Source organism: Protopterus annectens, chromosome 10.part0 (genome assembly GCF_019279795.1).
Source record: "Protopterus annectens isolate FY-2018-M chromosome 10.part0, PAN1.0, whole genome shotgun sequence".
NCBI classification, from domain to species: Eukaryota; Metazoa; Chordata; order Ceratodontiformes; family Protopteridae; genus Protopterus; species Protopterus annectens.
This window is the reverse complement of record NC_056744.1, coordinates 1,801,232,616-1,801,245,370: the sequence shown is the minus strand read 5'-3', so window position 1 is coordinate 1,801,245,370 and position 12,755 is coordinate 1,801,232,616. Positions and strand designations below refer to the sequence as shown.

The window sequence follows — 12,755 nt, the reverse complement described above, 5'->3', positions numbered from 1 at the left end:
CTCTAACACAGTAAGGACATTAGAATATGGTGAGTGGGGCAGTAACACAGTGTATGCCATCAGAGGGATTGAAGGGTGCCTCTAACACAGTAAGAACATTAGAATATGGTGAGTGGGGCAGTAACACAGTGTATGCCATCAGAGGGATTCAAGGATGCCTCTAACACAGTAAGGACATTAGAATATGGTGAGTGGGGCAGTAACACAGTGTATGCCATCAGAGGGATTCAAGGGTGCCTCTAACACAGTAAGGACATTAGAATATGGTGAGTGGGGCAGTAACACAGTGTATGCCATCAGAGGGATTCAAGAATGCCTCTAACACAGTAAGGACATTAGAATATGGTGAGTGGGGCAGTAACACAGTGTATGCCATCAGAGGGATTCAAGGGTGCCTCTAACACAGTAAGGACATTAGAATATGGTGAGTGGGGCAGTAACACAGTGTATGCCATCAGAGGGATTGAAGGGTGCCTCTAACACAGTAAGGACATTAGAATATGGTGAGTGGGGCAGTATGCCATCAGAGGGATTCAAGGATGCTTCTAACACAGTAAGGACATTACAATATGGTGAGTGGGGCATTGGCACAGTATATGCCCTTACAGGGATTCAAGGATGCCTCTAACACAGTAAGGACATTAGAATATGGTGAGTGGGGCAGTAACACAGTGTATGCCATCAGAGGGATTCAAGGATGCCTCTAACACAGTAAGGACATTAGAATATGGTGAGTGGGGCAGTAACACGGTGTATGCCATCAGAGGGATTCAAGGGTGCCTCTAACACAGTAAGGACATTAGAATATGATGAATGGGGCAGTAGCACAGTGTATGCCATCAGAGGGATTGAAGAATGCCTCTAACACAGTAAGGACATTAGAATATGGTGAGTGGGGCAGTAACACAGTGTATGCCATCAGAGGGATTCAAGGGTGCCTCTAACACAGTAAGGACATTAGAATATGGTGAGTGGGGCAGTAACACAGTGTATGCCATCAGAGGGATTCAATGGTGCTTCTAACACAGTAAGAACATTAGAATATGGTGAGTGGGGCAGTAACACAGTGTATGCCATCAGAGGGATTGAAGGGTGCCTCTAACACAGTAAGAACATTAGAATATGGTGAGTGGGGCAGTAACACAGTTTATGCCAATCAGAGTGATTCAAGGATGCCTCTAACACAGTAAGCATATTAGAATATGGTGAGTGGGGCTGTAACACGGTGTATGCCATCAGAGGGATTCAAGGATCCCTCTAACACAGTAAGGACATTACTATTAGAATATGGTGAGTGGGGCAGTAACACAGTGTATGCCATCAGAGGGATTCAAGGATGCCTCTAACACAGTAAGGACATTAGAATATGTTGAGTGGGGCAGTTGCACAGTTTGCCAATCAGAGTGATTCAAGGGTGCCTCTAACACAGTAAGGACATTAGAATATGGTGAGTGGGCAGTAGCATAGAGTATGCCATCAGAGGGATTCAATGATGCCTCTAACACTGTAAAGAATGTGTGTGAGAGAGGAGTAACAGTCACTTAGGAGATAGACCCACAATGTTTGGACAGATTCAGAAGACCACAGGTCTTTGCTTTTCAGTATTCCTACATGTTTATGTATATTAGTGTAGTACATTTAAATCATACTATATCATTTAATTGAGCCTTTAGTTTTCCAGCTGCCTTTCTTTCTTCTAACCACAGAAAGTAAAGGTACTGATAAATGACATGCATTTCTATAATCAGTCAGTATGTAAGACAAGATTTCCTCTTGGTCTGAGCATGTAGGCTAAGTTTCAGTTGCTGTAGTGAGCTCAAGCCATATTTGCTAAGGCATGCTGGCCCATGTTGGCATTTGCCTGGAGTTGCTGGCCCATGTTGGCATTTGCCTGGAGTTGCTGGCCCATGTTGGCATTTGCCTGGAGTTTCACTGCTTGTGTCTTTGTAGATCTACATTTATATACCAACTCATTAGTCAGTTCTGGGTACTTAAAGGTTGGTACACCTTTGAGAAAAGGGAGACAGGTTTGACAGTGCATGTCTGTGATCACTTTTTCTTAAAGGTGGAGCAATCTTGGAGTGAGAATAATACACTTTAGCCTTCGAAATAGGGGAAGGGATGTTGCATGCAGGCTTCCCTCCTGAAAGAAATGCTTATTGTTTTGTCACACTTGCTTGAATTTTGTTTTTTTTTCATTCCACCACTGCTGACTTTAGGCAGGTCTGTATACCTACTGTTTAGTTCCTTCTGTCAAGTTCCCATGCCTTGGCAGGCTTCCTAGTGTTACCCACTCTGGGAGTGTCTCACAGTTAGAAGAACACCTGTGCCTGGAGCTCCCAGTTTTATATAAGGCTCATGAGGTGCGCCCCTTTCAACACTGTAGAATGGAATGGGCCAAAAGAGACACCATCATACTGCAGCTGATGAGGCATTTTTTCACTGCCTTAATTCCAACCCCCTTCCTAATGCATCCCTTGCATGTGTGCTGGGTGGGCCATGAGGTGTAGCCAGAAGGTGTGCCCATCCAGCCATAGGAATCACACTTCTCTAGCTCCCCCGCTCACCTCAGCACAGTGATCTTTCTCTGAGTCCCTTCCACCTCTAAGGGTTTCATGACAAGATCCTCCTATCACGTCCCTCCCCCCAGGATAGGCATGTCTGTCCTCCCCTATCACACCATCAAGCTTCCTAAAATGCTAATTGAATCTGGGTCACCTGAGCAATAGTCAAGACTTCATGCCTGTATGCCTCCTGCCTGATTTTGCTAGTAAATTGTTTAACCTAGGTACATGAATTTCAAGAGATGTGTAACTGAGCTGTAATTTATGAACTGTTACAACTAGGCAAATATGATGTAAGCTTGTAAGTAATGGGGTTATGAAGTGGATTTGGGCATATGGATGTTGCACTGAAGCCATTTATAATAACTAAAGTAGTAGGGAGTCGGGGTGCAGTAGGATGATAAAAAATAGTGAAAAAATGTGTCTTAGCCCATGAATTCACTCTGCAAAAATCTAAACATTTCTAATCTTGTTTTCCAGCCTAGAGAGCACAAAGCTAAAATCTGCCTGTGGTAAGTTGAAATCTGTGTTTTTATCTATTATTTGTACTAAAGTTACAAATATAAAAACTCCTGGAATTGAGAGATGATATGGTTGCAGGACTTTCTTCATTCTAGAGAAGTTATTTCATGCTTTTGGTGAATATATAGTATTATGATGTCTTCTGTGCCACCTGTTTGTTAATCTAGACTGTTGTCACCTTTTCCTTATATGACATCTTAGGCTGCATCATATTCTAGTCAAAATATTTTGCATAAGTCTAAGAGCTCTTCCTCATTAGTGAAAGCGGAGATGTTGCACAGAGCTGCAGACTCAGCATGTGTCTATGTCTATCTGCATACATGTGTGGGACTTTCTCCAACCACTGATACTATACGGGCTTCTATCTCCTCTGTCCCAATGTTCCTTGATCCCATCCATGATACTTAACCAAGACATCACCCTGAAGTCTGGGTGATCATCCGCACTCTTTCTAACAGTCACATAAGAGCATTACTTAGTTTTAGTGTTCCCCATTGAGTGCCAAAGCTCTTTAGGATAAGAATAGTCCATTATTTATTCCTTCATGACATCCCTTAATACTATTTTCCCATGGAGCACAAATGAGCAGAATATCTGACTATCACATAGAGGTTACTCACAGTGTCTCAGTCACTTAAGGTGCCCACTGCTTTTCTTCTCTTCCAAGTGTGCTTCAAGGAGAGAGCTTAAGCACTGACCCTTACTTCTCAGGGAAGAAGGGACGTCAGTCATGAAATGGGACATTTAAACCCTCATAAGGATGTGCAATCTCTTTCTGAAATGTGGATGTATGCCTTCTGAGTCACTGAGTGTATTCTAGTCTCTGCATCAGAAGGCCAATGTGCACAGATAATTTTAGAGTGCTCTTGAACCAAGCCAAGGAAACCTACTTAATAGCATCCAGTTCTACTGATGTTGTCCTGTGCTGAGCCCAGCCCAGGTTCTTACCTTTCCACCATGGTTCTCTGTCCTTTCAGCTAAGGTCACTGAATTTACTAACTGCTACATGACATTAGTATAATTTTTTTTGATGGGGCGGGGGGTCAAGGAGTAAAGGAGTTCACACTCTGTGGTATTCAGGTTTGTGGACATAAAATATTTGTCCCAGGTGATGTTCTGCTGCCAACCACTGGGACCAACTTGATAGCCTGTATTGGGGGGCTAAATTAGTGAAGAGCTACTCATCCCTATCTGTCAGGCTGTGGCTCCTCCATTTCTGCATGTGTCCCTTCTGACACTTCTCACTGTCCCTGGCTGCATGTCTGGTGCAGAGCAGTATTGTGAGCTGTTCTTCGTGTTGCTGATAAACTTCAGTATACCCTACTGTAACATCTACTGAAGAACAGTTTGCTGCTCCGCATCCTTACCACGAGCAATGGTGAGCAGCTCTGCATCCTTACCACGAGCAATGGTGAGTAGCTTCGCATCCTTACCACTCGCAATGGTGAGCAGCTCCGCATCCTTACCACGAGCAATGGTGAGTGGTTCTGCATCCTTACCATGAGCAATGGTGAGTAGCTCTGCATCCTTACCATGAGCAGTGGTGAGCAGCTCCACATCCTTACCATGAGCAGTGGTGAGCAGCTCCACATCCTTACCACGAGCAATGGTGAGCAGCTCTGCATCCTTACCATGAGCAATGGGGAGCAGCTCCACATCCTTACCACGAGCAGTGGTGAGTAGCTCCACATCCTTACCACGAGCAGTGGTGAGTAGCTCCGCATCCTTACCATGAGCAATGGTGAGTAGCTCCGCATCCTTACCACGAGCAGTGGTGAGTAGCTCCGCATCCTTACCACGAGCAGTGGTGAGCAGCTCCACATCCTTACCACGAGCAATGGTGAGCAGCTCCACATCCTTACCATGAGCAGTGGTGAGTAGCTCCACATCCTTACCACGAGCAGTGGTGAGTAGCTCCACATCCTTACCATGAGCAGTGGTGAGTAGCTCCACATCCTTACCACAAGCAGTGGGGAGCAGCTCCGCATCCTTACCATGAGCAATGGTGAGCAGCTCTGCATCCTTACCATGAGCAATGGTGAACAGCTCCACATCCTTACCACAAGCACTGGTAAACAGCTCCAAATCACCACCACAAGCACTGGTGAGCAGCTCCGCATCCTTATCACAAGCACTGGGCCTACTGAAGACCACAACTCACTGCTGGTCACACATCACTGTGCCAAAGTCTTTTATCTTATGCTTCCACATAGCCATTCAACCAACATGGCTCATTTGTGTTCCCCTCCCCTACAATCCCAGTCAGAGATGCTCCGTTTGGCTCTTACCTGGTGACCCCAGGTGCAAGCCTTCTGTCTGCTGGCCATCCCGCATGTCAGAGGTAATAAACGTATAGATTGGCTACTGCGGAGGGTGAATAATACACAAGGCTAGGGCTTCATATGGCTAGTGGTTACTCTGCTTCTCTATTTGGAAAGCAGGATGTGCAGACTTCAAGAGTTCATGGCCTGTGTTCCTCTGTGTACAGGGAAGGTATCTCAGTCCCTCTTTACAGATGCACCATATGTGCAATGCCTGTGATCTTCCCCAGGGGTTTTAGTTCACTGGTTCCCAACCAGCTGCATTAGCATAGAGAGATAAAGCCCTGGATACTGCCCCACAGTTTACTGGACCACCTGTACCTCCAGTGTTGACTATGCTTAGAAAGTCTTCGACGTAATTAACAAAAAATTCCTTGGAACAGATAATTAATAAATTATTAAGAGCACATGATATTCTAGATCTAGTCCTTACAAGTTGTTGTTGTTGTGTCTTTTGGCTTTTCCCAGTTAGGGGTCGCCACAGCGGAACTCCGGTCCGCTAATGATTGGCAGTAGATTTTTACGTGCCGAGTAGCCAGCCCTGACACACAACCTTCAACGAAGGTACACCCATTCACGCATGTCTCCACACAGAAGACGCTCTAGCTGAGAATCGAACAGGACAACATCTTACTGTAAATCTAGTCCTTACAAGTATAATCTAAATTAATGCTTAGGATTACTTTTTTTCTCCCACCTAGGAATATTTTGTTTGTTACTGTTACTGCTATTTGAACTTCTAGTACAGTCTCTGTTTGCTGTAATACATATGTTAACCACTTACCTCTCATTCGTTTTGCTTGTCTGAGTGTAAGTGAAGTTTATTGACCCTGTATATTGCATTATTGTTTCCTCCTTACTTTTTATCTTTTTCTCTCTACCACTTTTCTCCTCACTATAAACTCCCTCTACTCTGCATTTCACTACTTTCTGCTCTCCCCTTCTCCCCATTTTTTTTCTCCCCATACCCTATTTATTCTAACTTATTTTTTTTTCTCTCTTCTTTTCAGACGCTCCCCAAAGTGTTATTGCCCTTTTCACTACCAAACAGAGTATCCTTCCTTTCAAAGAGAAGACGGTGGTGGACAATCTGCTTGATCTATATTAAGTGTACTGGTACCCTCTATCCCTAAAGAGACTCAGTGTATATACTTTGTCTTACATATGTTTACCTGCATCTACTTTACTTGAGCAGCTTCCTTCCCTGGTTCACTTGAAAGCAACCTAACAGCGGTCTATACACAGCCCCCCCCCCACCATCCCACCCCAACGTTGGCATACTGTCTTACTGTCTGCTACCCTAAATTAACCTTTATCTAACTTTTATATACTGAACATCTAAGTTGGACCTCATCTCCTCACAGCACACCTCCCTCCTTTTTCCACTAGGTGGCAGCATACTCCTAATAATCAAGCACAGCAATAACTTCCCCATATTTTCCACTAACTAACTCTACCTAGGAAGTGTCTCTGCCCCTCACCAAGAAAACTGTACTGTTATCTCTCCTATTCTCATACTTGCTCTACTAGCTGATTTTTTCCCATAAATTTAGGAACTAAGAGTTTTAGTTTAAAGAAAGTTTGTAATCCATATACCTGCACCCCCTGCAGTTGTTCTCCTTCGCCTGCCTCTGGTCACTGATTGATTCTGGGCCTTCCCGCCTTCTTGGCTCTTCCCGCTCCGTTCGCCCTGCGGGCTCACTCTGCTCCCCTACCCTGCCCCCAATTCACACCCACCCCCAGTAAACCTACATTTATCCATACCCTATAGTCCAACCCCCCTTGCCAACCAATCAGAATACCCCTCAGTATTAGCACATCCCTCTTCTTCAGCCTATACCCTCCCATTCTATTTCCCTTCCCTCCCTACCTCTCCATACCACACCCTTAACACACTATCTCTTATTAGCTTCTCTTTTAACATTTACTATCTCCCTCTACCATGCTCAGCCTTCCTTCCAAAATCCTACTCTACTCTCCCTTCATCTTACTTCTACTATCTCTATACCATTTAACCTCCTATAATGACTGTCATGTGCCCTCTCCCCCTTTGAATCCCCAGCACCATCACACATCCTACTTTCACAACATCTCTGCTTCACTAATTCCCTCCCACCCTATCCTTCTCTTAAAAATAAAAATATTTCTCATCTTTGACAACTACAAATCAAACCCAACTCATTACCATCATCATATACCAAAACATAACTCTAGTAAACATATCCCCAACATTACTTGCCTTCACTTAGCTAGTGACATACACCCCAACCCAGGTCCAAACTTCTCTCCTACAAATCAGTCTTGCTCCAACAAAATAATTACACATAAAAACCTCAAGTTCCTAACAATTAATGCTCAAAGCCTAAAAAATAAGTTATCTCTCTTCCATGCCTGGCTCTCCCATAACTCCCAGACATAGCTGCCATCTCTGAAACCTGGCTAAAACCACATATTAATGACTCTGAGTTTCTGCCTCCAGGATTTCATTCTCTCCGATCCGACCACATTAATAGAAGAGGAGGTGGAGTTGCTTTAATCTACTCTAACCTCCTAACTATAACCCCATACCCCAACATCATTCCCACTTTTAATAATGCTGAACTAGTTATTGGCATACTAAAAATAAACAACCACAAAAGCATCTGTATTATTTCCCTCTATATTCCTCCTGGTAACAATACCAGTACACTGGAAGATATCCTCTTATGGTCCTCATCACACATTAAACTTGAAACCTTTATTTTGGGAGATGTAAACATTGACTGGGGAAAAATCAATAACCCTAATCCATCCATAACTATCAACCTACTCAACTTCACCCAACTTAACAACTCCATTACCAGACCTAACAAAATGAACCCTCCCCTGGCTCCATACTTGACTCGATACTAGTATCATCTCCTAACAAAGTTATAAAATGTGGTGTCAATCCTGGCCCATTAGGAGACCACCTCCATGCCTTCTTCATTCGAGCCACTCCCTCCTCCCCTCTCTCTCACCACTTTATTCAAACTCGTAACCTAACTAACTTTAATCAAAATTCTTTCTCTAACTCCCTGAAATTAACCAACTGCTTTCATTCTTCCACTCCACAAAGGGGGCAAAAACTGTAATGTCTCCAATTTCTGTCCCATTGCTATCCTCTCCCCTATATCCAAAATCCCAGAAAAATGCATCCACCTACAACTCATGCCTTCCCTCACTGAACACCAACTACTCTCCCCTACCCAGCACGGCTTCCGGCCTGGGCACAGCACTATCACCACCCTACTCTCCTTCCTTCACTCTGTAAACTCTGCACGTGACTCTGGTAACTTAGTATCATCCATTCTGCTAGACCTATCCAAAGCTTTTAACACCATCTCCCACTCCCTCCTTCTAAACCACCTCTCTGACCTCAACCTGAGCCAAAAAGCTCTCCGCTGGTTCTCTAGCTACTTTTCAAACAGGTCCCAAACCATGAAATGGGGCCAAGCAACATCTACCTTCCTTCCTACCCCCACCGGTGTACCTCAAGGCTCCATTCTTGGCCCTTTACTATTCAATATCTTTATCAACAACTTTCATAAAGCCATCCCCAACACCACAATTGTGCAATACGCCGATGATTCCACTCTGATCTGCCACGCCCTTAACCTTACAGAGTTTCAAGCACTAACCCAAACAGCATTTTCTACTACTGAAAACTGGATGTTCCAAAACCATCTCTCCCTTAATGCCAACAAAACTAAGATCCTGCTCTGCTCCCCCTCCAAATCCTCTCCTCTTGATAAAAACTCTTTCCAAATAACTAGCCTCAACAACTCTGTGATTGAAATAGTAAACTCCACTAAACTTCTGGGTGTTACAGTTGATGACCAGTTCAAATTCAACACTCATATTCAGCTAAACATCAAAAAAACACATATAAAACTTGGTCTATTGTATAGAAACATCCACTTTCTGTCCCCTTCCACTAGGCAAACCCTTGACTCTACTTACCTCCTTCCCTCTCTACTATATGGTGCTCCACTGCTCACTAACCTATCTTCTACCCTTACCTCCAAATTGGAACAATGCTACAATAAAATCTCCAAATTTGCCACCAAATCCAAATCCTCCTCCCATCACTGCACCTACCTCCACTCTCTAAAGTGGCTTGAACTCCCTAATCAACTTAACTTTCTACAACTCACCACAACCCACAAACTAGTGTTCCATCCCACTAACTGCCCTGCTCTTTCCAATATTCTGCAACCCTATACCCCCTCAGATCCCTTAGATCTTCTCACCAAAACCTGATCTCAGTACAAAAACCTAAGCGCCCTGCAGGTCAACTTCTGTTCTCCTTTACCCTTGCTAAGAAATGGAATGCCCTACCCTCCTCCCTAAGATCCTGCTACAACCTAGACAACTTCAAAACCCAACTCCATTCTCACCTCTATCTGAATAGGATCTGCAGCTGTACTCTCCAACCTACACCGGTCCAACTATCCTCCCCTTCTCTCCAGGCTAACCTCTATAACCCCCTGATCCTTCTCCAATCTTTCCTAAAAATATCAAAATATTAGCAGCTAAAGCATCTTTTACTGTATATGCTTAAGCTACCCAAGCGTACCTCATACCTTCCTCACCTCTTATAAAATACTAATTGCTTAAGCATCCAACATTAAAGTTTAATGTCTTCTTTCTCTTTGCTTTTTTCTCTGCCTTTTTATATAGTATATATAATTTTATATAATAAGTCAATTCTTGCCAAATTGAAACTGTCAATAATTTTGCTATTTTGCTAATTCTAGTAATCTGATATTGTTTGCAGACTACCTTGTAACCACCTGTTTAACTTGTAATGTTTCTTCTGTGTCTGAACTCTTTCTTGTAATTAAAATTGTTGTTTTTGTGGAACTTTTCTCCCCGGGCCTCCACTGAAAACAGGCCCCCATGCCCAGTGGACTTCCCCGGTAATCAAACTGAAATAAATAAATAAATAAATATACTAATCCCCTAGTATATTCTTCCCCAGTTAAGCTGGACCATAAACTTGTGATATTTGCCTTCACAATCTCCAAAGTCCCTAAAACCAATATCTCTGAATTTAATGACTTCATATAGGCAAACCTTATACACTTATACGAGGAAATCTCAAAATCCACTTTTAACAGCACCAACTCAGATGCTGGCACAACAGTCAGCTTTACAAAGGAGTTCTACACCCACTTAGACAAATGTATAGAACTAATAGTCTCAATCAGAACAAAATGCAGTAGTAATTTAAAAACAAACCCTATGCTTCCAAATATTGGCAAATACAAATTGTTATCCACCCCAAAGCCTTTATTAGGCAATGTCAGATTGACAAACCTATAGTTATAGCAAATAAAACCCAAAGAAACCTAAAGGTGGTACTACTCAATGCTAAGAGCCTAAACAAGAAACTCCACACCTACAAGCCCTGAAACAAGCAAAGGTAACTATGAAGGTGTTACCGATCAATGCAAGGAGCCTAAACAAGAAACTCCGCACCTACAAGCCCGCCCTAAAACAAACAACGGTAACTATGAAGGTGCTACTGATCAATGCTAGGAGCCGGAACAAGAAACTCCACACTTACAAGCCCTGAAACAAGCAAAGGAAAATATGAAGGTGTCACTAATCAATGCTAGGAGCCCGAGCAGGAAACCCACCTCCCTAGAAGCCCTGAAGTAAGCAAAGGTAACTATGACAAGAAACTCCCCCCTACAAGCCCTGAAACAAGCAAAGGTAACTACAAAGGTGTTACTGATCAGTGCTAGGAGCCTGAGCAGAAAACTCCCTTCCCTACAAGCTGTCCCAACTCTGGAGAATATAGACTTCTGTGCTGTTAAACACAACATGGTTTAAATCTGAAAAAGTACTCTGACAGTGCAAGGCTTCAGTGCTTTCCTCACATTTAGATCATCAGCTGCACAGACCAGGACAAATGGTGGAGGTGTCTCGGTCTATATTGACAAGTATAACTCTAGGTTGGATAAACAGGCAATCCCCTGGAATTTATCCAAATACAAATCATCATAGACAAAGTCCTGTACCATATCCTAGCAAGCTACAGGTCACCCTCTATGTCCCTAGAATCCCTTACCTTGTACCTAAACCTGCTGGAGACACTCACCATTAAACCAAATACACTATTTGTGGGAGACTTTAAGTAGCCCTGTATAAACTGGGAAGAATACACTGCCTCATACTCTCAAGCACAACAATTATTGGGCTTTATTAACACAAATACCAGTGCGCACACCCACCAGAAGTTCAAACATACTGAACCTTTTACTCACCAATATGGGAGAGTGCAAACCACGTCTCATCCTCACTGGTGAGGTCAGAACACAAAGCTGTCTCCTTCCCAAGCCTGAGTTCACAACAGCCTATGCGGAATAGTTCACAGAGACCTGTACACTTTGTAAATGGTTGCATAGAGGCTACTGTACCTGCAAGAAGTAAGCCCAAAACAAACTCTAAAAATAAACCACAGTGGTGGAATCCTAACCTTAATATGCTATATAACAAAAGGAAAAAAGCCATAGCTAAAATCAGGAAGAACAACTCCCATAATGATAAGAACTCTGTAATTAAAATAAGCAGGAAACTAAGAGGCCCAATTAAGTCCAACAAGGCCAGTTCCGAGGTCAATAGCCTCACAGGCTAAAAACAACCCAAGGCCTTCTACATCGTTGTGTGAAACCTCAAAGGCAGCACATATTAGTATGCCAAACCGGTGGTCAGTGGCACCACCTTCACTGAGGATCATAGGATCATAGGATCATAGGAGGTTATTAAGCTAATGGCTCTGGGGCCCTTACAAGTCTAGCCAAGAGTTTATCCCAAAAAGAAACCTTGGTCAGCACTTGTTGCCCCTGTCAATGAAGGACACAGGTGGAACCCCTAGAACAGATTTGTGGTTTCCCATCCACTCATCAAGGTTGCGCTTGAAGAGGGTCAACAAGATACTTTGAAATGTATAAGAAGTCTGTTCTAGAGACAGGGCAGCCTCTGGGAGACAAACCTGTCTCTCCAGTAGGCTATGTTGATGTTGCATATTAGATTCAGGCCTTTTGAGTGGGTAACGCACAAGGAGTTAGACTTATGGATCTAGAGCATCTCTAGTAGGGCAGGATCCAAGATTGCCTTGTAGGCGAGACACAGATCACCTCCGAGCAATCTGTACAATACCGAGTAGAGTGATAGTGATTTGAGCCTGTCTGCATAGGACAGGTGTTGTAGGCCATTGATTTTCTTTGTGAGGTATTACTGTGACCTTTCCAGTTGGTGCAAATGTTTGGAGAGGTACATACCAAACAGGGCATTATTCTCAATTATTGGTCTAATGAGG

General features: G+C 43.4%; 1 protein-coding gene across 3 annotated transcripts in view; it reads left to right on the top strand.

Annotated features, from left to right (window-relative positions):
- CFAP119 (cilia and flagella associated protein 119) overlaps nt 1-12,755 on the top strand; it is a 224,593-nt gene that overhangs the window by 37,248 nt on the left and 174,590 nt on the right. For all 3 annotated transcript variants that reach the window (XM_044086646.1, XM_044086643.1, XM_044086644.1), the window contains exon 3: nt 3,045-3,076. In XM_044086646.1, coding sequence (XP_043942581.1) covers nt 3,045-3,076 — 32 coding nt within the window. The remainder of the gene's footprint in view (nt 1-3,044; nt 3,077-12,755) is intronic.